This window comes from Thamnophis sirtalis, unplaced genomic scaffold (genome assembly GCF_051295495.1).
Source record: "Thamnophis sirtalis isolate CommonGarterSnake01/CBP01778 unplaced genomic scaffold, rThaSir2_p1.2 scaffold_7, whole genome shotgun sequence".
Taxonomy (NCBI): Eukaryota; Metazoa; Chordata; class Lepidosauria; order Squamata; family Natricidae; genus Thamnophis; species Thamnophis sirtalis.
In genome coordinates this window covers 46,978,505-46,994,111 of record NW_028261387.1, presented here as the reverse complement: position 1 = coordinate 46,994,111, position 15,607 = coordinate 46,978,505, and the positions used below count along the sequence as shown (strand labels likewise).

Below are 15,607 nucleotides of genomic sequence, written 5' to 3'. Positions count from 1 at the left end.
CTAAATCCCAAAGGCACACAGAACACTGTTACTTTCCCACCAATGTGGTTCCTATTTTTCTACTTGCATGTTTATGTGCTTTCGAACTGTTAGGTTGGCAGAAGCTGGGACAAGTAACTGGAGCTCACTCCATTACGCGGCGCTAGGAATTCGAACTGCCGACCTTTCTGATCGACAGGCTCAGCGTCTTAGCCACTGAGCCACAGCGTCCCTTAACATCAAGGCTTCGGTCAATTGAGGTTTTTAGGTAATTATTTTAGTAAGCTAGAAAACATACAAACTGGGTTGCCAACTATGGTATGCGCCGCATTCCCTAGTAATGATAAGAATAGTACCAGTTTGGGCACATTTTGCCAGTATGCCACAAACACAATGATAGCAAGTTTCACCCAAGCAAGTCCACTCTATTCTGGCTAAAGCCTCTGCATTTGTAAGACAACGTCCTATTGCTGGCATGTTACCAACCAGGAAGTACATACAGTACACTAATTCATATTCAAGGTGCAGATATGCAGGTCACACTTCATATTATGATGAATTGTCTCTTTGAATAGCAATAGAAAATGTATTCCTCCTGGTACTACAATCATGTTGAATTAATACTTGGCTGTCTAGTCCTCACTGCAAAATTTAGCAGATAAATAATAGTATGTCTCATCACCATACTTCCTCAGAAAATGCTGGTTTCAAATCTTAGAGGTATAGCAATTCATTATGGAATAGGAAAAGTACTTTATTATCCTTTAAATACATGCATATGTTTATAATAGAACCAATAGATATAATCATCCGGACATACTTTTTTTTCCAAAATAAAGGAGGCTGAAATAGAAAATGTTGAATTTGTCCTAGCAAGCCCTAAAGAAGCCAGCAGAGGGAGCACATGTTATTTGAGAAAATGAATTATGCAGTTACATTTCTGACAGATGCAATAAAAACATTTGATTAAATGTTGGATGTGATGCTGTATCCCACACTAAGGGAAAGGCATTAGAAGTTATTCTGAATTTGCAATGCACCAGAACCATCATGGAAAGAAATATAATACCTGTATCTCTGTGTTGCCACCATCAAGCAGTCGAATAGCCAAGCGAATGCTCTCCTGAAAAATCTTCTCATTTTTGGTGTTCATGATAAGGTCAGACACCAGCTTGGTAGCACCTTCTCTGTCCAGTCGGCACTGAACAGCAGCAATGACTGACCAGTCCTGGTCTTGTCCTGTATGCAAACAAACGTTTAAGAGAAAGGAGGCCAAGTTTAAAATATATAGCCAAATTGTAAGGGGAGAAAAGTTGACATACTGGGTAATGTATCTCCTTTGGATATGCAAATGTTATGTTTCATTAACTCTTTGTCTCAGGCAGCATATATAACCATTCAAGAAATAAAGTGCAAAACCACTAATACAATTATTAGATGTTACATCCCATCTTCATTTATACACATCAATGTAGTACACTTAATATTTACACTTTTTATTTTCTCCACAATAACAACCTGGAAAGGTAAATTGGACTGACAGTGTCTGAGCCAAAATCACCCAGTTACCTTCTGGGCCTAAGGGAGCACTAGAATACATCATCTCCCAGTTTCTGGGACTAAGGAGCACTAGAACATATTGTCTCCTGGTTTCTGGGCCTAAGGTAGCACTAGAACACAATCTCCCAATTTCTAGTCCAACACTTAAACTAAACTGGCTCCTCAAGTAAACTGTGTTAGGAGTACATTATTAGCCACCTAAGTAGTAGCCTGAAAACAATTTGCATTCATAAAGATTATTTGCAATAATCATCACATCGCTTTCGGTCTGTCCTCTGTGTGATCAAAAATAGCTCCCAGAGTAAACTTGCAATGGTGGAAATCCTTATACAACCTTTCATATCTCAGTATTACAACATATGTTTTGCACACAAAAGACCCCAAATATAATATTTAACATTAAATGTAAACATGAGGTAGAAGGATCAATAATCAGAATAAACAGAATGCAATATATCAGTGATTAAGGTGTGATTAGAATCAGGGATATTTATTACTTTATTAAATTATATACCCATCTCACTCTTGAGTAACTCTGGATATCTATATTTATGTCTATCCTCAGTTATGGAATCTTACTGAGTGACTTTAGACTAATCACTATCTCTCAGTTCAAGTTAACATACAAGGTTTTTCTAGTAGAGAACATATGTGGGAGAAAATGCTATGTACACCAGCTTGATCTCCCAAAGAAAAGATAGGATATAAATCTAGTTAATAAACATATATTTACTTAAAAAACAAACAAACTTGGAAACATTATTCAGTATCAGCTGCATACAGTTTCTTTTGCCAATCGGCAAAGTAAAACTCAAGACTGTATTTGTTGGAAACATACAGAAGAGGCCTTTATCCTGCAGTAGGTAGACCATGGGTAAAATGATGAAGATGATGACAGTTAAGTAGCAAAAAAACAGTAGTTGAAGATATGTGCATAAGGAAAGAAATCAAAGAAGAAATGGGAGAAGATACAATTTAATACTAATTCATTACTTACCAATACCAGAAGAGTCAACAATTTCCCCTTTGGAGCCAGTTTTTTTGGTCTGCAAGTAATTAGCCAGAAGCATTTTCCTCAATGTATTGCCCTAGCATTAAAAAAGAAACTTGGTCAATGTTTTTTGCTGAATGTTTTTTTCTAAAGAATTTGATTCTTGGAGATAAAAGCATGAAGGACAAAGCTAATCAAGTGCATAGAACTTCAGTTTCTGGAGGCCTTACATCCAGGAAAACTACTGTCTTCATCTTAAAAGTTTCATCATTCGCTGGATGACCAGTGTGAAAAGACAGCATTAACACAGCCATGAATCAAATGTATATCCTGCAAAGTTTTGTATAGACTTATTTATCGTAAAGAGCTTTCATTGAAAGAAGGCTCAAGCATAACTACTTACCCAGAAAACACAATAAAGAGATGACAAAAACATATTTGGCAAATAGACTTTATACCCACGTAAAAATAAGCATTCTTAACTACTCACCCTGTCTCCATATTTGTTCCTTTTCACCAACATTTGCTGCAGTGTCCTCAATACTTTGATGCAAAGCTTCTCTTCAGTTGCCATCAGATCTTTAGTGTGTTGGACTAACCTAGATGATGGGTGGTGGTGGAATGAATTCACACCATAATCCTTCTACACAGAAATACAGTATTCACGCCACCACAGATAAAAACTAGCTGTGTTAAGAAATAGTCTGGATTCTTAACTTAAATGGGCACGTTAATATAATTGTCTCAGCTCTGCCAAATTCTATAATCTATTTACTCCTCTTACCAGTATATTCCCTCTGCTTTTTCTCTGTTCTTCTGACTCCTAATTTTCAGGAGACAATTCCTGATTGCCATAAATGATGGCATGACATCTGCTCAAAACTGAAATGGTTATTTGATATAATCTAACTTGGTTGCTGTAACTGGATCAGTAGGAGCATACAGCTGAAGGCTTCAATTCAATAAATCAACAAATAGGCCCTAGTCTCATAAAAAAAATTATGAGCAATAATGACACAAGTTGGGAATGTTCCTCAAAGTCTACATTTTTCTAAAGCAAGAGAGCCTACTTACTTAGAGAGAAAGCCACCACTTTCACAACGTTGATAGGCCTCAGTCCCTTCCATGAAAAGTAGTTCTGGACAGTGCAGGACATCCACCAGGACTGAGAGTTCAGCTTCAACCAGAGGTTGCAAGCGCTCCTCTAGGGCATTGATAATGTCCTGTAATGGCATAGCATTTTCAGTGTAAAGCTATTATTTATTTGTTAATTCAAACTAGTGTTTTGTGATCCTGAGATTACCCTGTAAGCAATGTAAAGCTCTTAGAAGTGTCTCTCTCCAAATAAGTAGAAGCAAAACAGATACACAAAGTAAGCCAGAGTATGCTAAATTTTATTTATTTGTTTAAAATATTGATATAACTACTCAACTCAACCAAGGTATTCTGAAAGGCTTAAAACCATGGTTGTCAACCTTTTTTCACCACGGACCCCCCCCACCAATACCTTTTGTGGCCATGGACTATAGCCATGGACCATCAAGACTTAACTCAAGATTTAAATTATAACATTTTTTCAAGCCTTTGCGGAGCCCCTGTGATGATATTGTAGCCCCCGAGGAGTCTGTAGACCACAGGTTGAGAACCACTAGCTTAAAAATAAGCAGAAACAAAACCTAACAATAAAAATACAAAACTACAATATATGTATACCAACAACCACAAACAATATAATAATAAAATGTCAACCCAAGCAATTAGAATACTATCAATCAATCAGACCTATCAGCACATTACAACCCAATTCCTGGGGAATATACACAAATTATCCAAAGTTCTGGAATATAGAAGTATAGAATTTGAGTTACTGCAGAGGATCTGTTGTGCCCTGTCAACCACTGGCCCCTCCAGTAGCTCAATCAGATGAGGAGGAGATGTGGAAGTCTGGATCTGGGCATCCTGAGTGCTCCAAGGGGGAAGAGGGAATGGAGCTGTCAGAGAGAGAGAGGGGCAGAGGCAGAGCCAATCGTCTGTCAGCCCTCAGATGGAGAATCAACAGCCCTCAGGAGGTGATGGAGGTGGCTGATGAGGAAGAACAGCTGGACCCAGTGCCTCACGCACGGCTGCACAGAAGGCAAAGGAGAAGAGAGCAGTGGAAATCTGTGGGCCGATCCTTGGGACAGAAGAGCCACCACTGTTAGCTAAGCCCCACCCTAGCTCTGGGGATAAAAGGCAAGGGGTGGAAATGAATAGATGTGGCAGACAACTATTCATTTCCTTGCCGGATAGATTTGTTAGCCTGCTTTGAGAGAGAAACGTATTTTTTTTTGCCGGGGCTGCTGGCATTCCTAATAAAATAATCATTTATTTAAATACAGAGGGTGTCAAGATTCCGATGGATGCCCTAATTAAATTAGACAGACAGAGGGCTTGTCGTGTTTGGAGAGTCAGAACAGGATCATTTAAATTCTTGTTTTTGAGAAATGCCTGATTAAGAGAGAAGCATATAGTGGTCCCTCAAAACCAGTATGACTTTGTACCTGCAACTTCTCAATGATGTTCTTGTAGTCCCACTGATTGGTTGTAGCTGAAACCCGAGGGAAAGTACGGGATGCTGTCTTATAGTTGGAAGCATTCCTTTGGGCATTGATAATAGAACTGCTGTTTAGCAGGGAGTTGACATGGGCATCCAGATCCATGGGTAAGGAAATGGACCGGCTTTTCGCTAAAAGAACAAAATATTTATATTGAGGAAAATGTTTTAAGTATAGCACTGATGACAAGGATGATACTGGGTGTAGTAAATTGGCCATCACACAGCAATCTTGGTCATTGTACCAAATTATATAAAATAAAGATCACACCCCCAAAATAAAGGTCACATTGTACTGTACACAGTGTTAATTGCATGCTCAGAGAATTCTCACAATTTTTAATCTGCTATATAATGCAGAAATTTTTCCTCACTTGTAAATTGTATTATTCAAGGATGGACAAAACATTTGTGCTGCTTTCCTTATATTTATATATTTATTTATGTATTTATTTATTACAATTTATATGCCACCCATTGAAGCAACTTTTGATGGCTACAGTGCGTGTTAATGTGTTTTTACAATGGCAGCCATATAAAACTCCCACTCTCCATTTTATATAGCTGAAATGAAAAGAAGATGGGGACTTGATGTTGATGATGATGATTCATTGATTATTATTATTATTATGTATTCTGTAATTAAATCTATGCCTTCTGAAGCAGCTTCTGCTGGTGGATCTCAGAAAGATCCCGCAGGCCTGAAATCTGCCCTCCTTCTTTCCAAGCAATGAATAGGTGTTGCTACTTACCAACCATAGCCAATGTGCGAATACAAGTTTCCACTGAACTTTTTTGCTGCTGCTGCAGCCAAGGACATTCCAAAAGTCTCAGGGTAGATTGGAGGAGCTGCACCACAATAGTCTGGTGGGTCTGAAAGAGAGAGGAAACATTTAAGGGTTTCTGCTGAAATCCTGCTTTTATTTCCATTGCAGCTCCACCCAGGGGAGACAAGACCCACAACATTTTTTAAAAATGCAAATGAGGTATGGGACATGACTCGGGTCTGAAATAATATTTAGGCAATTAATACTTTGTCCCATTCTGGGACAGTTAACTGATGGCAATTAATTTGTCCCAGTCCAAGATATTCTTCTCTAGTGAAGAAGACACTAATGACATTCATAGGGAAGGCAAAACCTGAATGGGAAAAATGGCACAAGGGAAAAGATTAACACTTTTTATATTGCTCTAATTAGCTATTGTTATTTAAAAACCACTAAGCTGAGATATCCAGTTATGGATTCACCCTCTCACTCATCCTGTTGCATCATCTAATAACAACAGTGACAACTGTAAATTAGCACTTTAAACAGAATCCAGGATCAACTCAATTACAAATTGCCATTCTAAAACTAAGTTCAAAAGATTTAAAAAGTCTATATATTAATGAATGTGAAGATTATTCTGTTTCTCGGGATCTTTTTTCATCACAAAAGAAACATGTAGCAATTTAGTATTGTCGACAGATGTCATATTTCAGAGTTATCAGGAGTGGACACATTCTATTATGTTTCAAACAATTATTCTTACTTACAAAAGGAAATGGAAAATAGATTCAACCATTGTAAGGTTTCAATTGTACCTGTAGGGAAGTGCTATTCTCAGAGAAGGGGGAACTGAAGAATGCATTGATTGTGTCCAGCACCACAGTCAGCACATATTTCTCCAAGGCAGAATCTGACAAGCGCTTTTCACGTTTCTTGCATACCTGAAGGTAGAAATAAACCAAAATTTGAACATTAAGCATCTTCTCATTATCAACTAAACAAATCCTTACAGCACCTTTATCCCATCATTAGTTCCATGCTGCAGGGGGAGCTGCTGGTGTGATGGGATTGCCTTTTATGCATCCTAATCATTTGTTGGCAGAGATGAGCATTTGCAGTTTACGATATTACAAAACTTAACCACGGATTAGTTCATTCAGAGAGCTAAACAGTTCCACAGTGCAATGAGTACAGGAGACAAAAGAAGCTTTTTGTCTGCTGTATGGCATCAATCTTCTCTGAAGGCAAACCTTGGCAGAGAGTTCCCAGAGCTGTGCCTTCTGCCAAGCAGGAACAAATGTGTGTAACCTGTGATCCCAATAGGACAATGTAATAAAACATTATCTTGTTCAAAGAATGGCATTCTAACCTCTGGCACACTGAACATATGAAAAGCTGAGTTCTTGAACTCAGCATTCCGTTATCCAACAGCGGAGAGCCAGATATCCAGAGGGACATCAAAGCAAGGCATGATGATGGCAACTGTATAGGTAGGCTTCAAATTTTAATATTCAAAGGTTTGCTGCATTAGAATAGCTAGTTGTCATGGCCAACCTCTTTGTAAAAGAGTACACATAACCAGAGAGCATTGCTTTGTTTCCCTGTAGGAGCAAAGCCATGGTCATTAGTCTATGGTGGGGGTAAAATCAGGACTCTGATAGCACTTTTTTGGATTATTATTCTTTTTAAAGGGCTAAACTTTCATGAGCAACAGCGACTTCATCATCTCAGGGTACCCTAATGAAAAGAATAACAAAAAATAGTTTGGGTCCAATGAATTGTAATATAGGGGCTTTGAGGGGGGACAATTTTATATAAATATATGAATAGCCCTTCTGGATCAGACAATTACCTACTTAAGAGTAGCCAACTAGATACTTCTGGGATACTCACAGGAAGAGATGAGACAAGTTTCTTGCCCAACACTGTTCCCTACAACTGGTATGCACTCCTAAAACTGGAGCTGCTGCCTCCCTTTTTTCTGCTTTTGGTTATGGTTAGTTAATAATGAATCATAATCATAATGTTTATGATTATAATTAATGATAATTAGTCCTAATGAATCATTAATCATCTTTAAGGAATCACTAAGGACTCACTAATGGAAGTGACTGAATCTATTTTTTATTGATGGGTAACCAAGCACTTTTAGCATTGAGACTAATCAGTTGCTATGTAGGAAGCTCTTTTCACTAATTTATTAAATTAGTGAAAATTTCCCCAGTCTGATATCCTTTGCATATGTTTTGATGGCACCAATTTGGACAAAGTTGGAGGTATCAATTTATGTACCTCTTCACATATTTGGGGCCAAAGGATTTTCTCATAAATTTCAAGACTTACCCTAGCCATGTCAAGGGTGAAGTTCTCAAATAGTGTCCAGATGTGGTTGCTGGTATAGATTTCCTTCATCTCCACCTCTGTGTCTACATAGCAATGATTGACAAAATTGACATATGCAATTTTCACCTGAAAGACCAGAGTAAAAGAGACATGGATTAAACAACTGGGCATGTTGCAAGAATAGAACCAAAGCTCCTATGCATTCATCACTCTTTGGAGGAGGGGGAGAGATAGAGTTTTATTCTTTATTAGCACCATTTATGCTCTTGAGAAAATTATCTACATCTGTAAAAATCAAAACAGGGACTTGGCCAAGTAGCAGTTCGTAAAACAATCATCAATCTGTCAGCCTGCTTTTGTCTGAAAGATGACAGGGTATCAAGGAAGTAAATCCATTTTATTATTGTAAAGAGCCCCATACTGATGATATGGCTGAAAAATAATACCATAATCTTCATGATTCATATACCTCTGGTGGCTTCTCTGGTAAGGAAGATAACTGGGCAACTTAATTGCGAGACAATTTACTCCTACAACACCCTTAAATTATTCAAAGAGATAGAATTATGTGAGTTGATAGAGAGATCTATTAGTCTTTCATTCTTATAATTACTGGCTATAAAGTCACCCAGTGGTAATTGGACAGGACTTTTCTAAACCTGGCCAGTCTTTACAGGTCATTGTTTTCTTACTTTGGCAAACGTATCTGTTTTAAGTGACACATATCTAAGAAAACACATTTTCGTCATATAGAGCCTGGCCTCATTTACATGAGGATAGAAACCCAAAATCATATGGTAACTACAAAGCTCTTTGTCTGCCATAAATGACATCTACTGTGCATCCTTTCATTACCTCAGTAATGCAGTCTTCGTGAGTGACTACTCGCACCACATCCTCCAAAGGAAGCAGAGATGTGCATTTGATCTCTGTATATACATTTTTGCCTTCAGCACAAGCAGCCAGCAAATCCACCAGAGAGATATGGTACATGAGGGGACTGTTCTCCTCTATCCCATCCCGAGCTGCTGTCATCATCTCCAACATGTTGGCGAGGGATGTCTTATCATTATAGAACACCACAACATCGTCTCCAGCATTGGTAATCTATAGGAAAGAGACAAGGCATCTAAGCAAAAGAACAAGACTCTGCTTAAATATCTACTTTGTAGCTCTTTTCAGCCTACTTCTCATGTGCTATAACCTGCTCATTGGGTTGAGCTCAATCTCTAGTGATTACATCCCTGTTCTGTCTTGGCAAAAATTCACCATTACATCTTTTTAGACCATTCTTTCAATTTTTCAATCTAATGCATAGCCCTGAATAGGGGCTTTAAATCCTAGCCAGGTACAACCATGCTTAACTTTTTCAGGATCAATCAAAGTCAGCTACACCCAGGGGTGGGTTTCAACCGGTTCGCGGCGGTCCCTGCGATCCAGTTGGTCGCCGAACCCGGAAGTAAGTAACTTCCGGGAACGGCGAAGCCCCCCCCCGCGCCCGCCCGCGCCCACTCCTTACCCGGTTTTGCCGAATTCTGCGCTTCCACGCATGCGCAGGACGCATACAGCGCCTGTGCGATCCTCCAGGAGCAGCTGGAGCATCGCACAGACGCTAGTACGCATGCGCGTGGCGCGCGCATGCGTGAGGACACCGCCGGCCTCGTTCCAACCGAACCAGTTGGAACGGGGCGAGAAACCCACCCCTGGCTACACCCTACCACTTTTTCTATAATACCATAGTAGAGTTTACTCATAATACATACAGAGCAAATCTACTAACAGGAGATATATTCCTATATTGAATCTTTTTTTCCCCTTGTCCCTTATTTTTAAGACAGTATGGTCTGAAGCTCCTGGGATTGAGATAACCATAGCAGCATGTGATCCTTGCTTCTTTGGCTCCAGGTACAGTACATCTGTATCCTTCTAGAATATTATTGTCTCCTAAATTTCATTGTATGGGGGAAGTATACAAATACTGTCAGATAAATAAAACTCTATGTCCTGGCATTAGCTGTCCTGGGACAAAATATGAGAGAATTGTTATGCAGCAGCTACACTTCCAATTTACAGATTTTAAAAATCCTAATACAAATTTGTATTTCCCCTGGCAGGGGAAAGAGAACTACACCAAGGAGAACATGTCTTTTCAAAATTGGTGACTTTAAAATGCTTGCTGGTAAAACTCTGGGAATTGAAGTCTACAGATGTTAAGTCTGAAAAACAGTGAATCAGAATGGTTCTTATAAATTACTATACTGCTTAACAGAAGTATCCCCATCCTGGTTCTACATCTTTTCCACCACAATCTCCATCATCCCTGACCATTGACTATTCAAGCTGAGATCAAATGAGCCTTCTGGTAAAAATATATGAAAAAGATGGTCGCAAAACAGCAAGCAAGAATAAAAGGGATGGGAAATGGGTATGAATATTTGAACATCTGGAGGTGGCATCTGTTGCACTGAGTAATAACATCCTCATACACTCAGCATTAAAGCTCTGTTTGTTTTATGTAATTTGGCAACTATTTTATGTATGGGAATAAATGTACAGAGTAAGTATATGGATTACAAAATTGAAATGGTTACATTAAATAAATACTATACTGTCAAGCTGCTAAATTACTTAATATGTCCCTATAGATTTTATATATTAATAGCCATTTAACAAATCAACTCCCAGTTTGGAAGACTGTAACCTTAGGTTCACTAGGGTTCAACCCTTTATTATTAAAACTTGACACCTGATTATAAAATCAGACAGGCTCTGCCTTGTATATATTATTTTTCCAAGGCTCATTTTTACTATCTGTAAAAATCTGCAGTATCTTAAGGTACCATACTATCTTAATACTTCGTATTTCTTGTTTCGGGAAGGCTGAGCAAAAGGTTTGTGAGGAACAAATATTTCCTGAAGTTCTTGATGCAGGAATGGGGATAGTCCAAATCAGAGCCTCACCCTGCAATTTCTCAGGGCCTCTTACCAGATTACATTTAACATTACCTGGTTTCCCCCTGCTAGTCTACAATGGCTACCCCTTATTTATGTGTAAACATTTCCTAATCTGTTTCTATGTATTTTCTCCTCTTTTGTACCCTTTTTCCAAGAGATCTGAAATCTCACCTCAGTCATGATCATGTCCTGGCATTTTTTAATGTACTTTCCCTCGGCCTTGATGATAGTGTGCAGAAAGTCAAGATACTGAACATGGCGCCCATGTGTAGCCAGACAATGGATGAAATGTTGTAGCACCCCTTCGCTGATCTCAGAGCACAGCTGGTAATTGTTTATAAAGATGTGCTGCATTGTCTCTGCCTCCATAAGCTGACAAGAAAAAATTGTCATCACTCATACGTATCGAAACCTGATGTGTAATGTGTAGATTAGACACATTAAGTAAAACATTTGGAAGAGCTTCCATAGACACTCCAGAATTTGCTAACAAACTGTAGTTTTTAACATGAGAGAAAGTACAAATCATTCAATACCTGGGAAGGAATAATATGATGAAAATTAAATAGTTAATTTTTAATAACATTCAATTCAAATAATCAATTTTTTTCTTAAATTCCAACCATCCCTCTCAATACATTATTTAAAAGCTGACTGGAGCCTTTGGCTCAAAAGGGATAATGCACTACCATGTTTCCCTGAAAATAAGACAGGGTCTTACTGTATTTTTCGGAATATAAGACGCACCGGAGTATAAGATGCACAAAGGTTTTGAAGAGGGAAATTTTTTAAAAAGGTAGGTAGGTAGATAGAGGGATAGAGAAAGAGAGAGAGAGAGAAATACAGTAGGTAGGTAGGGAAAGAGAGACAGTACGTAGGTAGGTAGGTAAGTAGGTAGGTAGGTAGGTAGGTAGGTAGGTAGACAGACAGAGGGCTAGAGAGAGAGAAATACAGTAGATAGGTAGGGAGAGGGAGAGAGTAGATAGATAGGTAGATAGCTAGAGGGAGAGAAAAATATAGTAGATAGAGAGGGAGAGGGAGAGAAGGTAGGTAGATAGAGGGACAGAGAGAGAAATACGGTAGGTAGGTAGGGAGAGAGAGTATGTAGGTAGATAGAGGGGGAGAGAGAGAGAAATGCAGTAGGGTGGGAGAGGGTAGGTAGGTAGAATAGAGGGACAGAGAGAGGGAGAGAAATACAGTAGATAGGGAGGTAAGAGAGAGAGAGAGAAATACAGTAGGGAGGGAGGGAGTAGGTAGGTAGGTAGATAGAGGGACAGAGAAATACAGTAGGGAGGGAGAGAGGGAGAAGGTAGGTAGGTAGACAGAGGGATAGAGCGAGAGAGAAATACGGTAGGGAGGGAAGGAGGGAGAGAGAGAGAAATACAGTAGGGAGGGAGGGAGGGAGGGAGAGAGAGAGAGAGTAGATAGGTAGTAGGTAGATAGAGGGAGAGAGAAATACAGTAGGTAGGTAGGGAGAGAGAGAGTAGGTAGATGTTTTCAGGTGTATTTATCCATGTGCTAGAGAAGGAAATAGCTGACAATCTGCAGCACCTAAGTGTTTGTTTTTGCTGGCACAGCACTTGATCAATGTAATTCTCATCAATCACTCTAACTAAAGAGCTTTCCAAAAGGGGGAAAAGAGTTTTGCACTCTGCAAACCTCCCCAAAATGGCCCGTTTTTCGCAAAAATGGGCCCATTTTTTTCAAATAAAGGCATGAATAGCCTTGGGGAGGCTTGCAGAGTGCAAAAGCCGGGGGGGGGCAAAAAAGAGCAAACAAACGGCCCATTTTTTGTGAAAACTGGCCTGTTTTTTGGCAAAAAAAATGCATGCATAGCCTTATGGAGGATTATAGAGTGCTGCTGGGGGCTGGGGGGGGGCAAAAAGGCCCGTTTTCTGCTCATTTCTGCCTTCCCCAGCTCCCAGGAGCTCTCTGAAAGCCTCCATAAGGCTATGCACGGCCATTTTGGTGAAGGGACGGGGCTTCAGGAGGCAAAAAAATGCTGTAATTGATGTATAAGATGCAACCAGATTTTCAGCTCCTTTTTTGAGGAAAAAGGGTGCGTCTTATACTCTGAAAAATACGGTATTTTCTTTTGACCCCCCAAAATAAGCACTTGGCCTTAATTTGGGGGAGGTCTTATTATTTTTAAGGTGTAGGAGGCGGTGAGCGTGATCACCTCGTGGCTGCTGCTGTGTTGCAATATTTTTGGGGAGGTCTTAACGTTAATCTTAATCATCTTTTTCATTATTCATCTGTTTATTTAGTATAAACTCTCAGGAAAAACCCATTTTCCCCATCCCTTCTGATTACCACGGTCAGGTGCAACTTCAAAATGTTGTGAGAATAAAATAGAAGGTGGAAAGTAATGCACCCACCTCAGATGTCTTCTGAGATCATTCCACTGAATAGAATTGTCTTTGTTTGTGTGGAGGAATGACCACAGAGACAGGGGAAACAGCTGCAGCCAGAGAAATGGTCACACAAGCAGCGGCTTAGCCACAAAAGAAAGGTCACAATAGTAAACATCTCAGAAGAGACCTTGCCTAATTTCTTGGGTTGTAAAAGTGAAAAAGGAGAAAAGCACTTCCAGGCTTGCAAGATTCTTCTAATGTAAAAGGTGAAAGTAAAGATAAAGATTTCCCCTGTCTAGTCATTTCCAACTTTAAGGTATGATGCTCATCTCTGTTTCTTAGCCAAGGGAGCCAGCATTATCCGAAGACACTTCTGCCATCATGTGGCCAGCATGACCATATGCCGAGGCACAAGGAATATTATCTCCCAATGTAATCTTACACTAAATAAAATAAGTACATCTAGTCATGCTTCCTATCTGGGCTACCACATTAGTCTGGAAGCTTATTAAATTGATATGCCGATTGAAGGGCTTGTGTTGTATTTTTATGTTTCTCACCTCAAAATAGCAAGATATTATACTATCTCTTTTCAACAGACAAGGTCAAAGGGTTCACCCAAGGAGGAATCCAAGCATTTAAAGGGGGGGGGATGCAATTTATATTTCATAAATAACTGTATTCTTTGCAATGGCTCAGTTTTTAAAAAAACAAAAAATCCATATTAGTTTGGCTTTACGGGTAATATATGATATTGTGCCACCTGAGCTGGACCTATAGGTCCACCTGCATCATCTTCATTCTCTGCAACCCTTTGAAATGTTTTTGCTACCACCTGAGGTTGTAATAGCAACATCAGTATTTTTAGGGCATGTTAATATCCTACTTACCATTCTGAGAAAATAAACCTTCCTCAGAAAACGCTATTGTAATAGAGGTCCTTATGGGCAGCATCTGCAGAGAGCAACTAATTTAAATTTTAAACATTGTTTGCCACCAAGGCAAAATTTCTCTGACACAATTTTATTCAGAGAGCCTTGCTGAGCAATGGAAAGCTTTACAGTTTGGAAAGCAAAATCTTAGGAGTGCTGCCAACTGCTTTTCTGTAAGCTAGTGGGCTGTAGTGACAGCTGCAGTAGCTAGAGCGACTCTGAAAAAGACATGGATGTAGGAATTATGATTGGACCTCTAAGCAGCAGATGGGAAGCAAAGTCTATTGCCCTTCTCAACCTGCTATGTGAATCACATGATTCATTATGACTAAACTGCAAGCCCAGCCCTACTTGGCCTTAAAAATCATTTGAAGCAATGAAGCTATTATATTTATTGTCAAGACTATGCAAATTAATCTGAGCAGAAAATTGGAGAACTAGCAGAATTTAATTTTTCCAACACTTTGTTGTTGTTGTTTTTGAACATTTCCACCTTCTTTTTTTTTTTGTCCCTTCTTTCTTACCCCAGTAGTAAGGAACAAGTTGAGATGTTTATGCAGAAGTGTTTGGTTTTCTTGGTTGCCCGCACAAAACTTCTGTAGGAATTGGTGGGTTAATTTTAAAATCTCCAACATCTTGGTATCACTCTGTATAGGTTCAAAACAAAAGAAAGTCAGCTGCCAAGAAAAAATGCACAAATTCCTTCTTTGGAAGCTTTCGACAAAATGGAAAAAAGGAAAAAATTAGATATATAATTACTGTTTTTAAGGAAGATTGGACTAGACAATTCCCCGAATAATGGCTTTAAAAAAAATCTATTATCCAATAAGAACCTAAGACCCCCCACCTTCTGCTATTCCAACCAAGTGTCCATCTTCCACCTACTTCTTCCTACCTTCTCATAAGGGATTTGCAACAGATCCAGCATCACTTTGTGGGCATCCATATTTTTCAGCAAACGCTGCTGTTTTTTTCGCATCTGCTCACCAACACCACACATTTTATTTAGTCGCTCCAGAATCTAGATATAATAAAGGAAACATCTAATGAAAGAGGGGATAAGACAAAAAATATTCCACACTTCTGTTGAGGAGGGAAAGTAGACATCCCTGAAGGAGCGAGGACAGTAT

At 39.2% G+C, this 15,607-nt stretch overlaps 1 protein-coding gene across 1 annotated transcript in view; it reads right to left on the bottom strand.

Moving 5' to 3' along the window:
- The window catches only part of ITPR3 (inositol 1,4,5-trisphosphate receptor type 3), a 135,498-nt gene that overhangs the window by 31,351 nt on the left and 88,540 nt on the right, over positions 1-15,607 (bottom strand). The window contains exons 28-39 of the mRNA XM_087719927.1: positions 15,373-15,498; positions 15,002-15,124; positions 11,363-11,563; positions 9,092-9,343; positions 8,237-8,362; positions 6,709-6,834; positions 5,876-5,996; positions 5,071-5,255; positions 3,605-3,753; positions 3,021-3,129; positions 2,537-2,627; positions 1,049-1,218 (exon numbers count right to left, since the gene is read on the bottom strand). Coding sequence (XP_087576053.1) covers positions 1,049-1,218; positions 2,537-2,627; positions 3,021-3,129; positions 3,605-3,753; positions 5,071-5,255; positions 5,876-5,996; positions 6,709-6,834; positions 8,237-8,362; positions 9,092-9,343; positions 11,363-11,563; positions 15,002-15,124; positions 15,373-15,498 — 1,779 coding nt within the window. The remainder of the gene's footprint in view (positions 1-1,048; positions 1,219-2,536; positions 2,628-3,020; positions 3,130-3,604; positions 3,754-5,070; positions 5,256-5,875; positions 5,997-6,708; positions 6,835-8,236; positions 8,363-9,091; positions 9,344-11,362; positions 11,564-15,001; positions 15,125-15,372; positions 15,499-15,607) is intronic.